Source organism: Sminthopsis crassicaudata, chromosome 3 (genome assembly GCF_048593235.1).
Source record: "Sminthopsis crassicaudata isolate SCR6 chromosome 3, ASM4859323v1, whole genome shotgun sequence".
Lineage (NCBI taxonomy): Eukaryota > Metazoa > Chordata > Mammalia > Dasyuromorphia > Dasyuridae > Sminthopsis > Sminthopsis crassicaudata.
This window is the reverse complement of record NC_133619.1, coordinates 460104794-460129644: the sequence shown is the minus strand read 5'-3', so window position 1 is coordinate 460129644 and position 24851 is coordinate 460104794. Positions and strand designations below refer to the sequence as shown.

Here is a 24851-nt window from a genome sequence, read left to right as displayed (position 1 = left end):
CTTCTTATCTTGACACCCTTATCCTATCCAGGATTAAGTTATGATCCTTTCCTGGAATTATGGCTTGTCCACTCACCCTGTGTCCTTGCCCCCTCCTTATGCCTTTGTTTCTCCTATAAGATTGTATACTCTGGTTATGTGTTCTGTTTGCAAACCCTGTTTAACTAAAACCCTGTAAAGGTTCCCTGCCTCAGTTCCTCGGGGCTAAATGATTTTTAGAACATGAGTTCCATTTGGTTGGCTAGCCTAAAACTCTCCACATTAAAGAATAAAAACCAATCTCTGTCTTGCCTCAGTTTCTCTGGCATTATAATATGCTCCTTTTGATATAAATGTTCCTGATGTTATTGAATTCAAATTCAGGTCTTCCTGAATATATATTCCTGATTATTTAAAACATGTAAAATAAAAATTCTTAGTTTAATTACAAAAGCTAGCTGGATTTGGCTGCTGGATATAGTTTGCTCACTTCTGTGTTATATCATACTTTATCTGAGTAATAGTAAAAAGTTTTGTGGTCAATTTTGGATTAGAATTTAATGGCTTTTATTAATCACCTAGTTTGTTTCAGGAACTTTATATACTCCCATATATTCAGCATGACTACCTTATTGGCGTATAATTTCAACTTGCACCATACAATGAATGAATAGTAAAGATTTAATAAGTAGCAGTATGACTGGGTTTATATCCCAAAGAAATACTGAAGAAGGGAAAGGGACCTGTATGTGCCAAAATGTTTGTGGCAGCTCTTTTTGTAGTGGCTAGAAACTGGAAAATGAATTGATGCCCATCACTTGGAGAATGATTGGGTAAATTATGGTATATGAATGTTATGGAATATTATTGTTCTATAAGAAGTGACCAGCAGGATGAATACAGAGAGGCTTGGAGAGACTTACATCAACTGATGCTGAGTGAAATGAGCAGAACCAGGAGATCATTATACATGGCAACAACAATACTATATGAGGATGTATTCTGATGGAAGTGAATATCTTCAACAAAGAGAAGATCTAACTCATATCCAATTGACAGAATCAGCTACACCCAGAGAAAAGGAACACTGGGAAATGAGTGTAAATTGTTTGCATTTTTGTTTTTCTTCCCTGGTTATTTTTACCTTCTGAATCCAATTCTTCCTATGGAACAAGAAATTGGGTTCTGCACACATATATTGTATCTAGGATATACTATAACACATTTAACATGTGTGGGATTGCCTGCCATCTAGGGGAGGGGGATGGAAGGAAGGAAGGAAAATTCAGAATAGAAGTGAGTGCAAGGGATAATGTTGTAAAAAATTACCCATGCATATGTACTGTCAAAAAATTATAATTATAAAATTAATTTTAAAATGTAAAAATAAAAAAAATAAGTGACAATATGGATAGGATTTAATCTTTATCAATGAAAACAAAATATCTACTGATAAATTCATATAGTCCCACATTCTTAAAGTTCATAGATTGTGAGAGCCGGAAGAGACTTTAGATCTCATCCCTCCTCATTTTATAAATGAAGAAATAGAGATAAATCCATAGAAATGAAGTGGATTTTTTCCATAGTCATCCAGGAAGTTAGTTTCAAAGTTAGAACTTGAAACTACATTTTCTGCTTTCTAGACAACTCATCTCTGAATGAGTATCTTTGAGTATGTATGTGTGTATATACATAGACATATATGTTTGCATGTCTTAACATTTGTTTGTCTTTGTCATCTATCTCTAGTCATTATATAAATCATTCCTTTTAGTTATGAAACTCACTAAATTAGTGTTACTTTTAAAAATAATATAACTACATATATGCATATATATATAATATAGCAATAGTTATTCAGCAAATAAAGAGTTAAGGAAATTCTTTATTTGTTGAGAATCTATTATTATATTCATTTTCAAATATATTCTTGTCACACTTGGCTATTAACCCATCCTTTGCAAGGAAAATATTTTTAAAAAAAGGTTCAGCTCATCTGGTGGGCTTATATAAACATTAAAAATAATAGAAATAAATAATATAACTATTATTACTAGTTTCATTTTTTTTCCTTTCCTGGTTTCATTTTTATAGTCATTGTGTATATTGGTTTTTTGTTTCTGCTGATTTCACTCTGCATGAGTATTTATGAATTTTCTTACGCTTCTCTGAGTTCTTCATATTTATTTTTTCTTATAGAACAGCAACAATTCATTATATTCATGTAACACTTTTTTTCAGTTACTCCCAAATTAATGGACACCTTTATTTGTTGTTTTAAGTTTGAAGTGCTGTTTCATTATTTATTTTTGTGTATCTCATTTTTGAAAAGGGTTAAAGAAGACTGAATTTAACATATTTCACATAAAATTTATCACTTGCTTTCTATCAACAATTATTTATTAAACTTCCACTATTTGGCAGACATTTTTCTGGACACTAGTGGTACAAAGGTAAAAATAAAGCAGTGCTTATTCTGCTTGAATGAAGCTTATAGGTTTGGATTTGCAAAGCAAGTAAATATTCAGGAGACGCTATTTCCTTACCTTCCTCTTTTGCATATATTACTTTTACTTAGCTTTAGCTTATTGATTGAATAGAAAATATCTAAGCAGTGTATATTCTGTTTAGTGGCCACAAATATTTTTAACAGAACAATTTGTTATTTGTGAAATACAGAGTTAATTTTTAGAGATCCTCATTTAATAGTTTATATTATTTGCTATGTTTGGATGAATACAAAGTTAGACATTTGGCATAGAATTTGATTTTTTTTCTTGTACTAATGAAAATATTATCTATAAAACTTTGCTGAAATTATGATGGCTGAGCAGATAAGGTTGCCCCAATTGAGTTCCATGCCCTTGAATAAAAGGAAAATGATGATATTGTTGATGAAGAGAAATCTGGACTTTTTTTACATGTAATTCTAGTGAGGTTTACCTTATAACTGATTCACTGTGGTTCTTTTTCAGAGAAGTATTGATAACAGCATGTTAGGCAAGTTGGATTGATTTGATAAGAAAATGATAAGATGTGTCTTTCTTGTGATGGGGGAGGGGGGAAATATGATAAGACACAGCCCTTGTCGATGAAACAAAGATCTAGCTTCTGAAAAGGCAACTTTCAGTTATAATTCCCCAGCTGATCCACAGAGAATGGTTCTTGTATTTATTATGTAGCTCACACTCAGATTCACCCCTGGGGCAAGTTAAACCATTCCTGTGGTTTTGTAAAAAGTTGTGTGCACGTGCTCACACACAAATGAGAGAAGGATGTTTGAAATTATGGTTCTGTGAAGTAGAACAGGTTTACTTACACCAGGTATTGTTGGTGTGTTGCTAGATTATTCCATGGGAACAGTAGTTTAATGTGGAGGGTTTTCAGATTGTTTTTAGAAATTATGTGACATATAATCATAGAATGTTAGAGCAGGCCTTAAAGATTATATAGTGCTACCTCTATATTTTGCAGATGGGGAAACTGAGACTTAAATTCTGTAGCTTGCTCAAAGCAGATTAGCAGTTTGGGAGTGAGGAGGGTATGACATCCACATGTGAGTCTAATGGAACCCAGTTAAATTGTCTTTCTATATTAGCCTCTCAGGTAGCTATTTACACAATCACCCAACACAAATAATAAAGAGAATGACTTCCTTTTTAAAAAATTTTTACACTTGAATCCTAGTAAGGGGGAAGAGTTCTAGCATATAAAAACAAAGATCTAGTATAAAAACGGTGGCTCAGGTTATTGCAATCTCCTCAGTAATGGTTAACATAATAAAATTTCAGTCCTTGTTAAATCTAAGAGTTTTGCTAGGTGCTGCTTTTCCTTTTGGATGATTATAGTGGGATAAAACACTTGCTTGTGTTATTATTTACTAGAATTTTAATTAGTTTTAAACTTGAATTGGCCCTATGGTAACTATGTTTTGTATAGGAGTTGAACAAGGGAAAACACTTCTGAATATCATGAGAAAGGCCTCTAGATATTACTTTCACAAAACAACACATATTAAAAAATACCTCACCTGCAATTTTCTTTTTCTGGTTATTGTTGTTTATAATTTATACTCCAAGTGCTACTATAACACGTCAGGCTAGAGTTAGTTAAATTTACAGTATCTTCAATTTTTTTTAAGGGATAGTGAAAATTTTGTAGGCTAAATGTAAACCTAAGTGGGGCTGCTATATGAGTGTACTGGGGAAGTAGGAACCACTGCTTTAACCCTCATCTATGGTCCTTATTTATCCTTTTCTTCCTGGTAATGAAAGGGAAGTAGGATGTCAGGAGTGTGGACTTCCTGGAGTTTCCTTATACCAGACAATCTTATGACTAAACAACCATGTTGAGAGACAGAACTGTCCCAATTACAATATTCAGTTAGTAATGGATGATCTTTACCCTCAAAGCCAGACATTTTCAAATAACTTATCTGTTAACTCATGGAAATGTGCGAAAGAGAATATGAGACTTAGGCAGTGTATTTAACATATAACTAAGCAACCTTATGCTTGGTATTCAGGCCACAATTTTGTGCACTTAGTCAAAGGACCTCTCTGTTATTGTCAGAGAACTGTGTCTTGGCTCCTGACTTCTCAACCTCATTTCAATTAATTTCTTCACAGTAACCCCTTTTTTAAGTACAAAAAAATGTCCTTGGCTTCTGCAAATGATGTCAGAGTAAGAACTGATTGTCTTTTGTACGAGAAGTGGGATCTTTAAAGAAGTACGTGGTAGACTTTTATACCAGAAATATTTAATGAATAACTTTATGTTTTCATATTTTTAAGATACAATTTAATTTCAGTTGAGAAAATTCAGTCTGAATTTTCCTTTCAGAGACTCAAAAATGGAAAAATTATATTATATTGGTTTGGTTAAAAGTTTTTCAAGAAGGGAAAACCCTGAGTGTATAGAAAAAACTATATAGTAACCAATTATGTCATTGTTAGGACACTTCGTAATGTTTCATGTAGGGCAAAAGAGCAGAAATCCATGCTGATTGCTAATTATTCAGATTGTAAATAGCTCAATAGAGAACTTCATTTAAACAAAAGGAACATCTAAGGAACAAAAGGCCTATGGTAATGAAAGAGACTTTGTAAAGAGGGAGGCTGCACTGAATTATTGATGTGGGTCACATCTTGTGCTTGTATTTTAATTGTACCTTTGTATTTAATAATAAAAAATGATTACATGCTCAAGTCTTATCAGTTCATCTTATTGAAAACCACCATATGGATATGTAAAAGGAAATTAACACAATTCATTTAAAAATCTTGAGAAGACAGTGCTTTTTTTCTCTTATGAAGACTAATCTGTAGTAGTAACTACTGATTTGTGCAAATATTCATCAAATCAGAAAGATTTCCAGACTATATAAAGTTGGCTCTTGTTAAAAATTTCCATACAATGTAGCTGAATAGTTCTTAATGTGTAGCATTTAAAAATAACTTAGGAAAGTCTGCTCACTCTCTCCTTTCTATTCCTCCATTCTCATTTAGGAATTGAGCTAGTAACTGTCACAATAGAACTCTTCAGGGTGCTTATATCCTCCTCTCATAAGGATTTACTAATCTGAATCCTCTTTCTAGGTACTTTTAAGAATAGCACTAGCATCCTTTCCAGGTAGTCTTAGATATTCAGTATTGGTTACATATAAGCCACCACATGTGGGAACCTATAAATAACTTTTAGTTATAATTTCCCTCTTCCTTTCTCCCCTGACTGAATTATTTCTCCTTTTTTACTCTTAACTGTCAGGTGTCATTTTCAAGTAAAGGAGAACAGGGCCCATTTCCCTTCTAACAATTCCTGCATCTTCAAGGCTGCTATTATTCTTTAGCTCCAGCTCCTTTTCTTTCATTCTTAAGAGCATTCTACTGATTGCCGTGTTTTAGTCTTTTACCCATAGTCTAATCGCGATAATGGAGAGCAGGACATTGTTTCAGAATTGATAAAGACAAAATTTCTCATTCAGTTAATTTAAAGGCTTCAGATTAGAAAAATTTTGACATAATTTTAAAAAAATAAAAACTTTTTAATTTTTCAAATACATGTTAAGAAATAGTTTTCAAAATTCACCTTTGCAAAACCTTTGTTCCAAATTTTTCTCCCTCTCCTCCTCCTTTTCTCCTCCCTAAGACAACAAACAATTTTATATAGTTAAACATGTGCAATTCTAAATATATTTCCATCATTCCTCATGCTGTATGTACACACACACACAAAAAAAAAAATCCCAAGTAAACAATCACAATAACAAAAAAGATAAAAATCTATGCTTTGATCCACATTTAGTCTCCATAATTTTCTCTCTGGATATGGATTGCTCTTTTCACCCTGTGTATTAGAATTGCCTTGAATCACCTTATTGTTGAAAAAAACCAAGCCTATAACAATTGATTATCACATAATCTTTTTGTTGATGTGTTCAATGTTTCTTGATTCTACTACACATGATTTCTTAATGTACTTAAGGTACATTGAACCAAATTCTCCTAACCCAAAACACCATTCACAACATTGTGGTTGTTTTTCCTCTTAAGAAAACTCATTACAAGTTTCAAATAATTAATTTGTAGATTATTTAGGTGAGACTTGGCTGTATTATTCTTTTTGTGTCCACAAATTAGCACAATTACTTTTTAAAATACTCTATTGCTAATAAGAGGATTATACAAGATAAAAAAAATAAGATATGAGAGCTAAGCTTATAGTTCTCATTAGACACATTAATTTCTCATAGGGTGGGAGAAGGGGTGCTTCTATGTTTACTACTCTGTCCTCCTGCTGTCATTTTTTTGGGGGTGGTTGTTTGTTCATTCAGTTATATCCGACTCATCATAATCTCATGGACTAATTGTCCATGGGGTTTTTTTCTTAGCAAAGGTACTGAAGTAGTTTCTATTTCATTTCTCTAGTCTTAATCAGTTTAGGGAAACTCAAATTAGAAAAGACCACCAGAGAGAAGGGAAACACTGCTTTCTTTGAAGTAATAGGTTGTTAACCAGATATTAAAAAAAACTAGAAACCATAATATTTTAGAGCTGGCAGGGAATTTGCATGTGTAATGGAAACCAAATCCTTCATTATGAAAAGTAAAGGTGAAAATTATTTAAGGTAATAAAGCTTTTTTTTATTGGTAGAAGCCGCACTAGAACTCAAAACTCCCACACGTTCAATCCTTTTTTTAAGTGGACTAGGAACACCATGCTATTGTTTCCTGTGCCTGGATAATTTTATATCACTATTCAGGTTCACTGTTTATACAATTCGGGGAAGACTAGTATATCTGGTGTGAGAATTGCTCGTTTACCTTTAGTGTTACTTGGTACTCCACTCTTAAGCCGTGGTGCCAGGAAGCTATATCAGGCATATAGGTCACATCCTAGTAAGCTGTTTTGGCAGATGGGTTAAACCAGGTTGAGGGAAACTGAGGGCTTCAATTCATTTCAATTAGAAAGAGTATGACACATATAAAGACTTCCCTGGGGCAGCTAGGTGGCATAGTGCATAGGGCACCAGCCCTGAGGTTCCAGGAGGACCTGGGTTCAAATCCGGTCTCAGACACTTAACACTTCCTAGCTGTGTGATCCTGGGCAAGTCACTTAATCCCATTGCCTCAGGGGAAAAAAAACAAAAAAACAAAAAAAAAACCAAAACAAAAAAACAAAACAAAAAAACTTTCCTCAGTGGAATGGGTAGAGAATAATTTGTTCCAAGGTCCATGAAAGCATGGAGAACATGAAATCTATTAGACTTGTAAGATGGATAGCTATTGTGAGAGAACTCAGCAGGTATGGCATCCAAATAGCAGCCCTAGGTGAAACAAGACATGTGAAGGCCAGCTTACTGAAGTCAAAGTTGATTACCATATATTTTTCTGGAGTGGTTGTAGCAATGTGGAATACCATGTGTATGTTTTGCATCCAAACTGATCTAGTCAAAAAGCATGTGACAATGTGATTGCCACTTGTAGGAAGTACCATGCCATCATCATCAGTGTATATGTTCCCACCATAACAATGAGGTCAAAGAAAAATTTTTACAAAAACTTGAAGAATTGTCATCATCAACATGCTGAAAGAGATCAAGATTGTAAATATTAAGTGAGTTGGCAACAGCAGTAGCAATGGTTATTGAATATATTACTCAGGTGGAAGTCAATCCCCCTCTAGCCGAAGTCCAACTAAAGAAGAGATTTTTGCATGCCATTGGACTTTTTTCATCTGGCAAAGAACCTGGTCCTGATTCTGTTCTAGCAGAAATTTATAAGGCAGAGGATTCAATGTTCATAAAAAAGCTAACTGAAATCTTTCGTGTTTTTTTTTTACCAAGAAGTTATTACCTCAGGAGTTTGTGTGTGCCTCCAGTGTACATCTCTGTAAAGGAGAAGGGAAATAGATTATCTTGTGATAATCACAAAAGGATCTTTCTCTTTAGCATTACTGGCAGGATTTTTTGCCAGAGATTTCCTTAATAGATTCATCCTTGACCTAGAAGATGATCATCCACCTGAGAGCTGGTATGTCTTTAAAAAGGGCCAAGGCATGGTTGATATAATGGTTGCTGCCCAACAATTCCAGAAGAGATGCCTGGAGTAGAACAAATCTGAACATAGATTTGATCTGATTTGATCATAGAACATTGATCTTGTGTGCTTGCTTCTATGTTTTTTTTTTTTTTTTAACATATGTCTGCAGCAATGTTGTCAGATGCCTTCAACAAGGATAAAAAGAACATTAAGGTCACCTACCACACTGGTGGTAAATTATTCAATTTGAAAAGGCTACAAGCCAAGACTAAAGTGGAGGGAGAGTTGGTGCATGCTTTTTTGTTCATGGATGAGTGTATTCTCAATTCTGCCTCACCACTAAGAAGCAACAGAATATGGATTGATTCTCAGTTGCTTATGCTAATTTTGGGCTGACAATAGACACCACCAGCCAGTACCACACGATTCATACATAGTTAAAGTAAAAGGATAAATTTTAAATGCTGAGTATAACTTTGCTAATATTTTTTTCCCGCCTGAGGCTGGGGTTAAGTGACTTGCCCAGGGTCACATGAAGTGCTAAGTGTCTGAGACCAGATTTGAACTCAGGTCCTCCTGAATTCAAGGCTGGTGCTCTATCCACTGTGCCACCTAGCTGCCCCCCCTTTTTTTTAAATTTAATTTTAATTTTTTTTTGAGGCTGGGGTTAAGTAACTTGCCCAGGGTCACACAGCTAGGAACTGTTAAGTGTCTGAGACCAGATTTGAACTCGGGTCCTCCTGAATTCAGGGCTGGTGCTCTATCCACTGCGCCACCTAGCTGCCCCCATAACTTTGCTAACATTGAGAGTATATTTTCCAGGGATTTACAGAGATAATGAGGTTTATGATTACATTGTCAGAGCTAGCTCAGGGTTTGGGGGAACTCTGAAAAATGTATGAGAGAAAAGAGGTCATATACAACCTAATTGAAAATCTACAGAACAGTTTTGCTAACCTCATTGTTATATGCTTGTTAAACCTGGACAATCTGCCAGTGTCATGGTAGAAAATTGAATCTGAATTGCCTTAAGACAAATTTGAAGATCATTTGTAAAATAAGATATAAGATACTGAGGTCCTTTCTTAATCTGAATTGCCGAGCATTCAAACAGTGCTGTAGAGAGTGCGACTCTGATGGGCTGGCCACATTGTTCAAATGCAAAGCACATGTTTGACTGAGTATTTTATGGAGAACTAACACAAGGCAAGTGCTTACACAGAGGTCAGAAGCAGCAATAAAAAATACTCTTAGGGTCTTTTTTGAAGAACTTTATTATCTATTGTAAGACATGGGAAATGCTGGCATAGGACCACCTGGCATGGTATGGTCTTAGAAAAGGAGGGTCCTATGTTTTTGTGAGTGAAGCAGAATTGCGTTTGCTGAAAAATAGCTGAACTTTGGAGTGGAGACAGCTCCCATTCCAAATGTTCATATGCACTATTTTTGTTCAACCTTTAATAGAACCTTCCAAACTCATATTGATCTGATCAGCCACCATTAGATACTTTGTACTTTGACCCTGATATAGTGATGTGTCCTAATCAAGCATGAAGAACAACAACAATTTTATATCATTCTTAAAAAAAAAAATTAATGACTCAAACAATAGTTGTTAATCTGCTCTTCAAAATCTCCTATTTTATCTTTTTACTCACTAAACTCCAACATTGCATTATTCTCCTCATTCTCTTTTATGTTGCTGTATAGAACTGGACCTGTGTTCTGAGTTCATTTCATACATGCTAACTAATGTCACCTGGGCATTAGAAAAATCAGATAAGCTTACTATGATTCCCTAATTCATTCCCTATGCTGCTGACATCATTGTCTTTTATTTCCTTCTCTTTAGTCTGAAGTAAGGTGATCCTTCTGTTTTTCTAAGGCTATATTCTCTACACGTGTCATTGATAAAGATTATTTCCCTCATTATCTCCTTTTCTCCTCCTTTCTCTTTCCTTGTCTCCCTCCTTTCTTCCATCCATTCATCTCTCTTTTTTTGTTGGCTCTTTCCTTGATGCCTTATAAACATACCCAAGTCTATTCCTTTACAAAACAAACAAAAAAAGAAAATAAAACCACATCTACCAATCAAGCCTGATTTTATCAAATAACTGAAGTTCTAACCACCATCTCTTTGTAGTTAGTAACTCTTGCCTCTCTGGGTTTTCGTGACTGCTCTTTCTTGGTTCTCTTCTTTCTTGTCTAATTATTCTTGATTTAGTCTCTTGCTGTAAATTTATTCACTAACCACACTTGTTTCTCTCTCCTTTTTTACTTTATAATCTCATTAATTCCACTGGGTTACATGGTAATTTTTATGCAGGTGATTCCATTTATCCAAACCAAGTCTTCTTTCTAATTTCTAGTCCCATACTTCAACTACTTGATGTACATTTTGAACTATATGTCCCATAGGCATATCAAAGTGAAAACAAATAATTATCTTTTCTCCAAACTCCTCACCTTTAATTAATTTTTCTGTTACTGTCCTCAGCACTGCCATTTTACTAGTTACTGAGGTTTGTAAACTCAGTATCATCCTCAGATAGTCTTTTTCCTCACATATACAGTCATTTGCCATATTTCTTTGTCTACTTCTCTAGTATATATCCCTTATTCTCTACTTACACAATTAGGACACAAGTCCATGCCTCTTTCCTAGAATATAGCAGTAGCTTTCTGAAGTTTCACTTCACGTCTCTCTCTGTTCTAATCCAACTTACAAACAACTGCCAAAGTGATTTCCCAAAGTGTCGGTTAACCTAGATCATTCCCCTCCTCAATAAACTATAGTGGTTCCTTACCATATACAGGATGAAATATAAAATTGTTTGAACTTAGAATTCTTTCTACTGAGTCTATATCACAAAGAGATCATAAAAAAGGGAAAAGAACCCACATATACAAAAATATTTGTTGCTGCCCTTTTTGTGGTGGGCAAGGAACTTGAAACCTGAATGGATGCCCATCAGTTGGAGAATGGCTGAGTAAGTTATGATATATGATTGTAATGGAATGTTATTGCTCTATGAGAAACAATTAGCAGATTGATTTCAGAAAGCTCTGAAGAGATTTACATGAACTGATGTTAAGTGAAGTGAGCCAGAATCAAAAGAACATTGTGCACAGCAACGAGAAGATTGTGTCCATCAACTCTGATGAACGTGGCTCTTTTCAACAGGGAGGTGAATAGGGCCAATTCCAAAAGACTTGTTATGGAAAGAGCCATCTGCATCCAGAGAGAGGACTATGAGGACTGAATGTAAATCACAACATAGTATTTTCACCCCTTTTTTGTTGTTTGCTAGCTTTTTCCTTTTATCCTTTTCCTTTTATCTGATTTTTCTTATGCAGCATGATAAATGAGCAAATATGTTTAGAAGAATTGTACATGTTTAGCCTATCTTGGATTATTTGCTGACTAGGGAGGGGAGAGGGTAAGAGGGAGGGAGAAAAATTTGGGACACAAGGTTTTGCAAGGATGAATATTGAAAACGATTTGAATGTATTTTGAAAAACAAAAAGTTATTATTATTTATATAAAAAAATTAGAGCTCTTTACAACCTGGCTACTTCCTATCTTTCTGTTCTTTTTATATTCTTCTCCCCTCCATGCAGTCAGAAACCCATCCTTGCCTGCATACGTGTGATTCCTTGTATATAACACTACATCTCCCATGTGTGTACCTCATGCTTGGAATGATCTCTGTCCTCACCTGACTCTTAATCTCTGACTTCCTTCAAGACTCAAGTCAAATCCCATCCTCTACCGGAGGCCTTTATTGTCTTTCAACAGCACCTATAAGGTGATCTTCTTTCTACTCTGTATTTTATATATGCTATCTCAATTGATAATAATTTATTAGATATCAATTGTATGCTAAGCTCCTTAAGTAAAATATGAACTCCTCCTTATAGATAATATTTTTGCTTTTTTTTTTTTTTTTTTTTTTTTTTTTTTTTTTGGTGCTTTTCCATTTGCACATTGTAAACTCTTAATAAATCCTAGCTGGAGATAGATTCTCATGATGTTTCCTATGGCAACATATTTTGCCAGGTATAGATAGGTATAGATAGCTTTGATTAAGTCATTTTTTCTGAGGTTGAGTTTTTCTGAAATTGAGTATTTCTGAGGTTGAGTATTTCTGAAGTGTCCCCTGAGTATATGGTTTAGTATAGACCTTTGGGCATTCTTTAATTATAAGTTGGTAGTTTAAAATGGATACTTCAAAACTTAGATTGTGTATTACGATATTTCCATGGGAAAATCTAGAAAGTTCCCTCTTAGTTGTATTAAGTGACTTGTGTTCTTGAGGTTACAAGTTACCTTCCCTCCTTTATTCATTCTTTTCCTACATTCCTACACTTAAATAATTTGAGAACAGGCAAACAAAACCTTGAAGCCTTGAAATAACTTTTTAATCTAAAAAAAAATCATGATTTCCATTTTTTTTGCTAGGAAAACCTTCATATTTTTATGTTTAGAACACTTTTATTGAAATTAGCCTCTCCTTCATGAAACCATGGCTTTCTTATGCCTTTTAGCCCCATAACACACACACACACACACACACACACACACACACACACACACACACACACACACACACATTTTGTTTTAAACAATGGGAAAATTTAAACTTTTAAACAATGTTTTTCATACAATGGAAGCAATTATAGACCCTTCTTGTATAGTCTCTTTTCCTCCCTTGTGAAATTTAAGCACATGTGCACATATGTCAGAATGCAAGGGAAAATGACCAGCAGCATAGTTTCTAGAAATCATGCTTTTTTGATGTAGACATCAACACAAAAAGCTGTTTTTTCATTAATGAAATAACAGTGCTGCTTATCTTTGCTTTAAGAAAACTATTATATGAAAATCTAGATTTGATTGTGTGATGGTGATGCCTTTAGTAGCAAAGTGGCTGCTTTCCAGTGGCTCATTTTGTTTTCAGAAATTTTGTTCCCAAAGGTAAAAATAATATGGGAGACACACATAATATGGTCCTTTGTGTTTCACTGTGTCATAAAAAGGGGATTGTTGTATAAAAATATCCTTGAATAAGAAAAACTTATTGTTAAGTATATTGGGAAATAATTACAGTTAGGATTTATTTAGAACTTGAAGGTTTACAAATACTTTTATGTTTGCTATCTCATTTAATTCTTACAACACCAAATTGAGATAGATACTATAATTTTTCCTATTTTACAAATGTGAAAATGAGGTTGAGAAAAAGGTTAAGTGATTTGCTCGTGGTCACACTATTAGTATCTGAAGAAACATTTCATGTATTTGATGATGTTTGATGTGTTTCTTTATCAAATTCTGTATATATTCAGCCTTCTTTTGTCCATTTCAGATAAATATGACATTTATCTGAAACCCAGTACCCCCACCCTTTTATATAGTCTTTTCTGCTTTTATATAGTCTTCTCATATAGCCTAAATTATGAGAAATATATGTATCCCACTCTTCTCCCACATTTCTACATTAACTACTCCTTTTACCATCTTTGCTTTTTCTCTTCATAAAACCTCTCACAAGAGAAATAATCCATTCCCAGATCTTTTGTTTTTCTTATTTAAACTTTTAAACTATTTACACTTAATTAAACTTTTTCAGTCTCCTTTAAAGATAGTTGAGATTCTAAAGAGGCACTTGCTTATTACATTGTTAAAACATTATAAACATTATAAGGCTTCCGAATATTAAAATAATTTATCTTTTTAGGTTTCTATTAATTATTGTTTTTAAAGTTTCTACTCTGCTCTGGTCTTTTTTTGAAAATTTTAGTCAGAAAGACTTGAATGACCTTTTTTACTCAAATTCCATTTTGTTCCTTTTAGGGATTATTCTCACCAAGTATAAACTCTTCTTGCTTCTAAGACTGTTTCTCTTGCCTTTTACATGTGATCTTAGATTTTTTTTTTTTTTGTTTTTTTTGGTTTTTTTTTGTACCTGAACTGCTTCCTTTTGGATAGTTGGAGCATATTTGTTTTTACGTGGAAGCTCTTGAATTTGTATATTTGTTAATGCTGGAACTTTCTTTTCAAGAAGTGATTAGTGGATTCTTTGTATTTTTATCTTGACCTCTGATTCTAAGAATAGATTTATTATTTCTTGAAATAAAGTGTCTAAGCTTTACCCCCACATATGTTTATATGTATGTATAGTTTTTAGGGAATCCAAAGATTCTTATGTCTATGGCCTGTTTTTCATTTCAACTGTTTTTAATATTAGGTATTTTATATTTTCTTCTTTTTAAATATTTTGATTTTGTTCTAATAGTCCTTTCTGTTTGTTGGAGTTATTGATTTCTGTTTGGACTATTCTAATTTTCAGAAGGTCTGGTACAAGAATAAGCCTTTTTTTTTTTAAATCACTTTCTATTCTATGATATTTATTTTTCTTCAAGTTATTTCCATTGGGTATTTTTAAAAAAATGTTTTTTCCCCTCCCACTCTGAGTCTCTGCTTTTAGTCATTATGGGGTGGGCCTCTTCCCTCATTGTTTGGGTTTGGGGGCATCTGGTTTTACAATAAAATATTTTTTATAAGCGATTGGTGATTTATTTGGCTAAGTATCACTCTAGTTTTAGTTCTTTAAAGGCCAGGATTTGCTCCCTGCTAGATTTTTGAAGAGGGTTTGTGGTTATCCCTGTTTTATCTTGTTTTGGGTCACTTGAGTTTCTTATGTTAACCTCTACCTCTCTTTGTCAAGCCTTTTGTATCTTTGAGGTTCAAAGTTCTAGATCTTTAGAGCCTTAGTAGAATTTTAGATCTAAAGATCTTGGACCCTCTGGATCTTAGATATTGTAGGGCTGTAATTGTTTTATAATTTAACCTGCCCACTTGTTTGCCTTTATTGGCACTAGCTGTACTAGCAGCTTACTTTCTTTTTGCCTGTGAGCTTTTCCCTGACTTTTGGTATGGTTCTGGAGTGGAAGAAATCAGCTATGGTTGTTTTTGTATTTTTTGACTATTATTTGGTCTCAGAGGAATTTCATATTTTTGCTGGAATAGACATGTGAGACCTAGGCTTTCTGTCACTTTTTGTCACCTTGGCCTGAAATTCAATTAATCTAAACTTGTTTTGTAAGCTATAATATGACCCTAGTAACTAATTGATAATACTTTTAAATAGCAATAATATTGAGTTTTAATATGTTATAAAGTTTAAAAATGCTTTATGTAATTATATCATTTAATCCTCACAACAATGTTGCCTACCTAACAAGAGGTCCTATTATTATCCCTATTTTATAGACGAGGAAACAAGAGGCTGAGAGAGATTAAGGGTTTTATTCAGTCACATAGTTATTAAGTGTCTAAGGCTGAATTTGAACTTATCTTTTTGATTTCAAATCATTCCTTTGTTGACTGGATTACCCAATATTTTAACATTTTATTTTTAATTTTTTTTTAAATTTTAGAATATTGAGTTTCAAAATTTCTCCTTCCCTTCAGCCTCTCCTCTACTTATTGAGAAGGCAGGCAATATGATACCCATTCTATATGTAAAGTCATGTAAAATAATTTCCATATTAGCCATGTTGCCCCCTCTCCTTACCTCCAGAAAAAAAAAGAAAAAGAAAAAGAAAAACTATGTTTAAAAACTAAGTTTTGCACTTAAAGTTCATCAGTTCTGTTTCTGAAGGTGGATAACATTTTTCATCATGAGTCCTTCAGAATTGTTGTGAATCATTATACCATTCAGAGTAGTTAAGTCTTTCATAGCTGGTGATTATTATGATGTTACTATTAGCATCTCCTGGTTCTGCTTCCTTTACTTTGCATCAATTCACATGTATCTTTCCAGGTTTTTCTGAAACCATCCCCTTCCTCATTTCTTATAGCACAATAGTCATACATTACAATCATATACTTGATTCCCCAGTTGATGGACATCTTGTCTATTTCCAATTCTTTTTCACCACAAAAAGAACTAGGTAGAGCCTTGTATTTTAAGGAAAAATTTCTTATTTGAATTCTTAAATAAATTAGTTTTTTGGTGTCTTCTTCCACTCTCAACCCCTTTGATAAAATTGTTGCCTACCCTCTACTCCAAGTTTATTATTTTCCTGAGATGTGGTTTCAATCCAGTTAAATAATTCCTTATATTGTTTGTGGAATGTTTGACATTTTCTCTGCCTTTAGTATAACATTTCATTTTGGGGGTGGGATGGGGTAAGAAGGGTGTTTCTAGCTGATTACATCAGTCAGTCCTGTTAGAATAAGATATTTGTAGGGAGGGGGCAGCAGTATCATAAGCCATTGATTCTATCTTTATAACTTTGCCCTTTTAGAGAGAACAGATTACTTTTGTGGTGATTCTGCATTGCACAGACAGAATCACAAGGAAGAAACTTTACATAAACCATTTATACTAAATGTTTGGTATTCTAGCAACATAAATCAACAACAATATCCATTACAAATTCTTCCCTTTATCAGTATTATCTTGATAGAAGTCATCCCAACATGTGGGAATTTGAACCCTGTTTCAATATATCTAGTACCAAGTAATTAATTATTCAGGGCACACTGAACCTGGCCCCTGCAATGTAGAGTAATTCTTCCTGGTCAGCGTTAACTTCAGGGGCGATAATAAATAGAAAAAGTCTCCAGTGATGTCAGTATTTTAAAGTGATTAATCATTCCCTCCCCCTTTTCTTTTCCTCCTGCACTTTAGTTTTCTTTAACTAGGATTTTTCAGCAATAAATCTTTAACAATACAGGTAAGAATTGTTCTGTAATTAAATTTTTCTCCTTTTAACTTCTTAGTTTTTATGGGACATTCTTCAGATGCTATACTTAAAAAAGAATTCAAAACTCAATCAAGAAATTGCATTTATGGAAAACTTAAAATTTTAGAGAGGATTTCCCTGGAAGGCTAAACTTTTTGCCATGACTTATTTTATATCTTGCATAGTGCCTAGCATAGTGTCTTGCAGGTGGTCTACATCTGATAAAATGCATGTTGATTGAAAAAATTTTATTTATAAGATAAAACATATATTAATAAAAACTGCTAACTCATCTATAGAAAGTATTTTACATTCTGAAATTCTTGCACTATTTCCATCTGGAAAGGATGGATAATAAGTATAATTTAAAAAATCTTCTCAGGTCCTGATGCCAGCTCTATAGACCCAGTGGTGTTAGCTATCTTTGCGCTGTGTAATATTAGATTTACTACTGCTATATAGCTGGGTAAATGTCCTGACCTAGAATAGGCCATGTATCTTTAAATAATCCCTCATGGACCTGACCAGCCATCATGTATATTCTGGGTGACAGGGACAGATGTGACAGATCTGTTATGACATACTTCCATACCATAAGTCAGTGGCTCGAGGTGACTCATGTCCTTCCTTTGATTCCTTCTCCTGCTGCAGGACAACACAATGATGCAAGGATGAACCTTGCCATTGCACTCACTGCTGCCAGGTATGGGGCTGCCATAGCCAATTATGTTGAAGTGAAGAATTTGTTGAAGAAGAAGGATCCAATAAGTGGGAAGCTGCGTGTATGTGGTGCACGGTGCATGGATATGCTAACAGGTATGTCCATTCTTGTCTTTACTTCATCTAATTATTGAATTATTATAGTTTTGTCCATAATTTTACTCTTATTTAAACTAGATTTCAGCATCACATTAATGTCATTCCTTAACTTTGTAACTGTGGTCGAATAGGAAAAATTACCTTTATAGGGCTCTCTGATTTTTTTTTTTTCTTTAGAGGGAAAGAAGGGCTTGCCATTAAAAAAGAAAATTTCCCAAGTAAGCCTCCCTCAGCTAGGAATGATTTTAATTTTCTTTACAAAAATATGTTATGAATAAAATAAAATAAGCAAGTTGAGTTTTTAAATATTACTTAGATAACATAGGCTGAGCATTTTCAAAGCATGGTGATGTGTCATTAATGTGGGTCATCTTTAACTCCTGTCAGGCTTTCATTCATGTTCTGATTGTTTAGCAGTATAGGCAAGGTTTCATAACTAGATCCTTCTATTGAGCAAAACCAATCCTCTGATGTCTGATGGCATCCAGTTTAGGAATTTCGTTTTAAAGGAGGAAACAGCTTATTTTATTTTTGTGGTTTCTTGAGGTTTGGTTCTCAAATACTGGATATTTCAGCAAATTGAAATGGGAACTGAAATAAAATGAGTTACATTTCTTTGCTTCATTTTGGACTTTTGAATGTGACAATGTATATGTCTGTGTGTAAAATAACCCATATGGGAACCTTTTGTACTGTTTTTCAGTGATTCCAGCTGCTCATGTCACTTAATGTGGCATACAATATACTTCACTATAGGTTAAGTTAATAGATAAATTAATAATCCAAAGCATCAGTGAGCAGAGAAACAAATGGGGTCTGTGATTGATGCTGTTTTCTTTCACAGGGTGCGAATTTGAAGTGAGAGCCAAATGTGTTATCAATGCTACGGGACCTTTCACAGACACACTCCGCAAAATGGATAATCAGTGCATTGAAAACATCTGTCAACCAAGTGCTGGGGTACACATCGTGATGCCTGGTTATTACAGGTAACCAGATTCCAAGAGCTACCTTTTGCACCAGTCAGTATTTGCAGCTAGAGTGAATAAAATAGCAATTAGAGTGAGTGAAATTCTCCAAAGAAAACCCATAATTTTTTAGATTTGTCTTTTGACCCACCTTCCTTAATAACTAGAATTGTCGCACTTAAAAAGAAGAAAAATGTAACAATCTATTCTTATGATACGCAAACAAAAAATTTTTTTTGGATATTCAGCTTTTAATTCAAGATGCATTTTTTAAAATTAATTTTATAATTATAATTTTTCAAGATGCATTTTTAAAGACCTTTAAAAAGAAAAGTAGGGCAAATGATAAAAGTAGTTTTAACTGTTGTCATAACCAATTATGACAAGATTAGCTTCTTAGGGATGGAGATTTGTGGTCCTCTCTGCAAGAGTACTAAGTCCTGCATATTTATTTGCTGAAAATAATCAATTGAACATGAGTATATTGTTTCAGTTTATCTAAATTACTAATTTTTCCTTTAGAATAAAATACCTATTTAGACTATTCTTAGTTTGACTATGTTTTCAATAAAAGAGACAGAGTGACAGAAATTTGGACAGAGTTAAATATATCCTGTGCTAAAGAAAGTCTTTGGGGCAAGCAAGAGAGGTGTCATATACTTTATTCAATAATTATTTTAATTGCCTACTATTTATTTAAGGTACTGGGTTAGGTATGAGCAATAATACAAAGACAAAATGAAATAGATCTTGCCTTTTAAAGAGTTTACAATTTTTTTCCTTATTGTTTAAGTCATGTATGACAGTTCATAATCCCATATGAGGTCTTTTTGGCAAAGATACTCAAGTGGCTTGTTATTTCCTTTTCCAGCTCATTTTATAAATGAGGAACTAAGGTAAACAGGGTAATGACTTCCCTAGGATCATACAGCTAGTAAGTGTCTAAGGTTGAATTTGTCTTCCTGATTTCCAAACCCAGTGCAAACACTGTGCCAACTATAGGTAGTCTACTCTACTGTATTTAATTTAAATTTTTTGTTTTTTGCTATTCAATTTTATTTTATTTCACTTTTAAAATATTTTTATTTTTTAAATATATGCAAAGATAGTTTTCAACATTTACCCTTGCAAAATCTCGTGTTCCAAGTTTTTCTCCCTTTTTGCTATTCAATTTTATTTTATTTCATTTTAAAAATATTTTTATTTTTTAAATATATGCAAAGATAGTTTTCAACATTCACCCTTGCAAAATCTCATGTTCCAAGTTTTTCTCCCTTTTTGCTATTCAATTTTATTTTATTTCATTTTTAAAATATTTTTATTTTTTAAATATATGCAAAGATAGTTTTCAACATTCACCCTTGCAAAATCTCATATTCCAAGTTTTTCTCCCTCATTTCCTCCCACCTCTTCCCTTAGACAGCAAGTAATCCAATATGTTAAATAAATCTTCTATACATATTTTCACATTTGTCATGCTGCACAAGAAAATTCAGATCAAAAAGGGGAAAAAAAACCCAAGCAAGCAAAAAAGGTGAAAATACTAAGTTGTGAACCACATTCAGTCCCCATAGTCCTGTTTCTGGATGCAGATGGCTCTCTCCATCACAAGTCTATTGGAATTGGCCTGAATCATCTCATTGTGGAAAAAAGCCATTTCCATCAGAATCGATCATCATATTATCTTCTTGTGGCTTTGTACAATATTCTCTTTGGTTCTACTCACTTCACTTTTTATCAGTTCATATAAGTCTTTCCAGGCTTTTGTGAAATTATCCTGCTGATAATTTCTTATAGAGCAATAATATTCCATAACATTTATATACCGTAACTTATTCAGTCATTTCCAACTTACTCACTTTCTGGCTCTTTGCTATTATAAAATGGGCTTGAATTTTAATTCTTCAGAAAGTAAGAGACTTTCTTGGATTGGAATCTAATACTTGACCTACTTAATTTTATGAATGCCTTTTGTATATCATAACTGTAATCGGAAAAAAAGCAAACATTAAACACCTTATCTTCCAGACAGAATCCTTCCTGGGACATACATTAAGGAAAAATAATTAAGCACAAACACATTATATATTCAGTGTTCTGCCTTAGTTGTCTTTCTCCTTGCACTTATTCCCCCTCCCACCAAACAACTATTTTTTCATTGAGAACAGAAAGATTTGTTTCATGATGTAACTTCCAAGACCTTATGTGATCTTGTGGGCACTTAAAGTTTATCTTCTGATTAGAGATCTTTTTATTTCCACTCTATTACAAAATCCTTTGAATTGTAATAACCTTAAACATGGGGCATCATCTTATAAAGTTCTTTCTTCTTCTCCCCACTCTTAAATACATTAGGGCATTAACTAATACCCAGAAATATGCTACTGATCAAAGCGACAGAAACAATCCTGGACATTTTCATTATTACATGAATTAGAAATTTTATGGGAACAATGCAAACAGTATAATTCCATTCAATTTATCAGTTTCAAAGGCTAGTATAATTCCAGATTAAAATTGATAAGGGCCAAAGGATTCATAATCGCAGATAGTCAATTTGTAGGGCTGTTGATCTAAGAAAGATAGGTTTGTTTTTGTTTTAAGATGACTGTTTGGTGGGCTGAAGGAACAGGAGATTGAATTTGATGTCTGGACCTGCCAGTTCATAACTCATCATGTTAATGTGATTTAAACCTGTTTTCCCCAGCATGCTTAGAGGTGAGCTAAGACTGGTATGAACTGTCTGGGGAAGCCTTCAGCCAGATTGTTGACAACCCAAGTCCAAGAGCTTGAGCCATAATTAGATCAGCTTGGGAATTTAGTGAGTTGTATGTATTCCATTCACATTTTCCAGTCACTTTGTACAAAAGACTAAAGAGAATTATAAGAGTGTCATCTTTTGGCCAACTTATTGTAGAATTTATAAACTTAGGAAGAATCTATTTGTGCCATCATCTTATATAAATTGCAATTTTGCATGCAATTGCATGGGGAATATTTTAATTTCTAAAAGATAGAAAATTTGAAAAAAATATCCTTTTTAAAAATTATTTAAACTCCCCAGTCATGTGCTCTACAGTGTTCTTTACAAAGGCATAACTAAAATATATACATATATAACTGAATAACCATCTTTCATCAGTAGAGGCTTTCTACAACTGATTAGTGGTAATGTTATTTTGTTCTTTCTAAACTGGGTCTATGCTCACATACTGTTTGTTAGCTATCCCACTGATTGCTAAGTAGTTAACAATAAATTGATTTCAATTTAAATTAGGCTACTTCAGCAAAGCACTGGTCTGCATGAGAAAAATCTTCATTGCATTTAGACCCAGACACACATACACAAATTAGCAACAAGCTTTTCTTCTTAGTACAAAATGATTCATGCATGTTGGACAGGGTTTATGTTTTTCTCCTAGGTACAGATTTTAACCAAGGGGAATAGCCACTGTAAAACTTTAGCATAATTTTACACAATTTATTTCTTCATTGTAAACAGATTTTTCTCTTTCAATAAAGGTATGAGTGAGGCAGTTTAAAAGTTTATCTAGAGTATTTCCTAGTGGCTTCTTAAATTTTAATATCCTTCATTAATGGCTTTATCTTCCCTCTCCTCTTGTTAATTCAAAGCCCAGGACATATGTCTTCGCTTAGGTAATTGGTATATTGCTTATCTCCTGTTTCTAGTTATATAAGTGTATTGTTAACCATCACCTTCACCCTTTAAAATTCTTTTTACTGCCTTTAACAGTTTTAAAGGATTTTGTGATTGCATTTTATAGGGATATTTAATACTCAAGTTACCAAATATGGAATGTTCAGTTTAATATTTAAATATTTAAACCAAAAAGAAAATAAAACATCTCAGTATATTTTAAGAATGTAACTATACATACAAATACGATCATAGGTAAGGTTCCTGTTCTATCATTGCTAATGAATCTGTATATTTACATCTCGGAAAATTTGTGATGAAGTATTAATCCTTGCAGCTCAATGAAAGTGTTTTCTCAAACAAGATATATCCTCCATATATAATTCTCCATTTCATAGTGTCTGATGTTTTCAAGGAGTTTCTTTATGATAATAAAGGAGGGGTGTGTGTGTGTGTGTGTGTGTGTGTGTGTGTGTGTGTGTGTGTGTGTGCATGCATACACACATAAAACACACTCTCTACATTCTTTTAGAATAAAACAAAAAAATTTACCACACAAATGTACAAGGAAAGTTTAATCAGAAAGCTGAAGGTAATGATAGCTAAGATTTGTCATTTGATTTACAAAGCATTTAAATATAATATCCCATTTGAGATTCAAAACAAACAGGGAGCTAGATAATATTATAGTAGTATTTCCTTGTGCAGATGAGGAAGCTGAGGTCCATACGGAGTAAGTCATTTACCTCTGGTCCTACAACTAGTCAGTGTCAGAGGCAGGATGCAAGTCTAGATTTCTTCCTGTATTGAAATCAAACTATATCACATTGCTTTCCAGGTCTTATGATTTAGAGATGTATGATGTATCACAGAATCAGAGGTCTAAGAGAACTTAGTCTACATTTTCATTTCCAAATGGAGAAAATTGGCCCCTAGAAACATCAAATGACCACACAGCTAATAACTAACAGCTTTTTATTATCTTTTACAAGACTTTACATTTTATGTATGCTATGAAATCAAGAAACAAATAAATATTAAGTGAATTTTGATTGAGGCTGCCTAGTAGATTGAGATCCTATTTCAAATACCTATTAAGTGTATGATCAAAGGCAAGTCATTTAATCTATAAACCTTGGTTTCCTCATATGTATATAATGGAAATGATAACATTTTCACTATTTTTTTCATGGAATATTGTAAGGAAAGTCTTTGTAAAATTCTTAATTTTTTTTTCAGTTGTGTCCAACTCTTTGTGTCCCTATTTAGGTTTTTCTTGGCACAGACACTAGAAGTATTTTGGTTTTTCAGCTCATTTTACAGATGAACAAACTGAGGCAAATAGTTTTAAGTAACTTGGCCAGTGTCACACAGCAAGTAAGTATGTGAGGCTAGATTTGAACTCAGGAAATGAGATTTCCTGAATTCAATCCTGCCACTCTATCTGCTGTGCCACCTAGAGCACAAACCTCAGAGCACTTTGTAATTGTGAGTTATTTACAGTTATTCCTTCCACATTGTGACCTAATTTTGATATATATCGTGGGTCAGCATAATTTTTTTTTTTGAACAAGGAAATTGGGGTTTTGCCCAGGATCACATATCTAGTATCTAGTATGTGTTAAGTGCCTGTGGTTAGATTTGAACTCAGGTACTCCTGACTCCAGGGCTGGTGCTCTATGCACTGTGCCATCAAGCTGCTCCTAGCATAAAAAAATTAAATGAGAATATTTTGGGAGTTTTGCAAAAGTTGCAAACCACATGTAAAGGCTAGATGACAGAAAAAATTTAAAAACTCAGAAATGTATAAAATGTATGCATAGTATTGTATAATTATCAACCCGAATTTTACAATAAAATACTATAAAAACCCCTTTAAAAGAAAGAAAAAAAATTTAGACTTCTCTGGTATGAAAGGAGAGCCAAAAAGATTTTATGTGCACTTTTGTTCGGGACTCCCCTCTCCCCTCTCCCTTTGTGATTTGTAAGGGATAACTTTTATAGAGTTATTGATTCTGAACTAGAAGAACCTTTAAAGGCATCTAAACCAAGTTATTTATTTTATACATGTAGAACTGAGGCACAGAGGATATGTGACTTGATCAGGATCATGGAATTCAGTAAAGTG

General features: G+C 33.5%; 1 protein-coding gene across 6 annotated transcripts in view; it reads left to right on the top strand.

The window, feature by feature from the left end:
- The window catches only part of GPD2 (glycerol-3-phosphate dehydrogenase 2), a 192724-nt gene that overhangs the window by 133293 nt on the left and 34580 nt on the right, over nucleotides 1-24851 (top strand). For all 6 annotated transcript variants that reach the window (XM_074303417.1, XM_074303418.1, XM_074303416.1 and 3 more), the window contains exons 7-8: nucleotides 17930-18094; nucleotides 18942-19086. In XM_074303417.1, the coding sequence (XP_074159518.1) occupies nucleotides 17930-18094; nucleotides 18942-19086 (310 nt within the window). The remainder of the gene's footprint in view (nucleotides 1-17929; nucleotides 18095-18941; nucleotides 19087-24851) is intronic.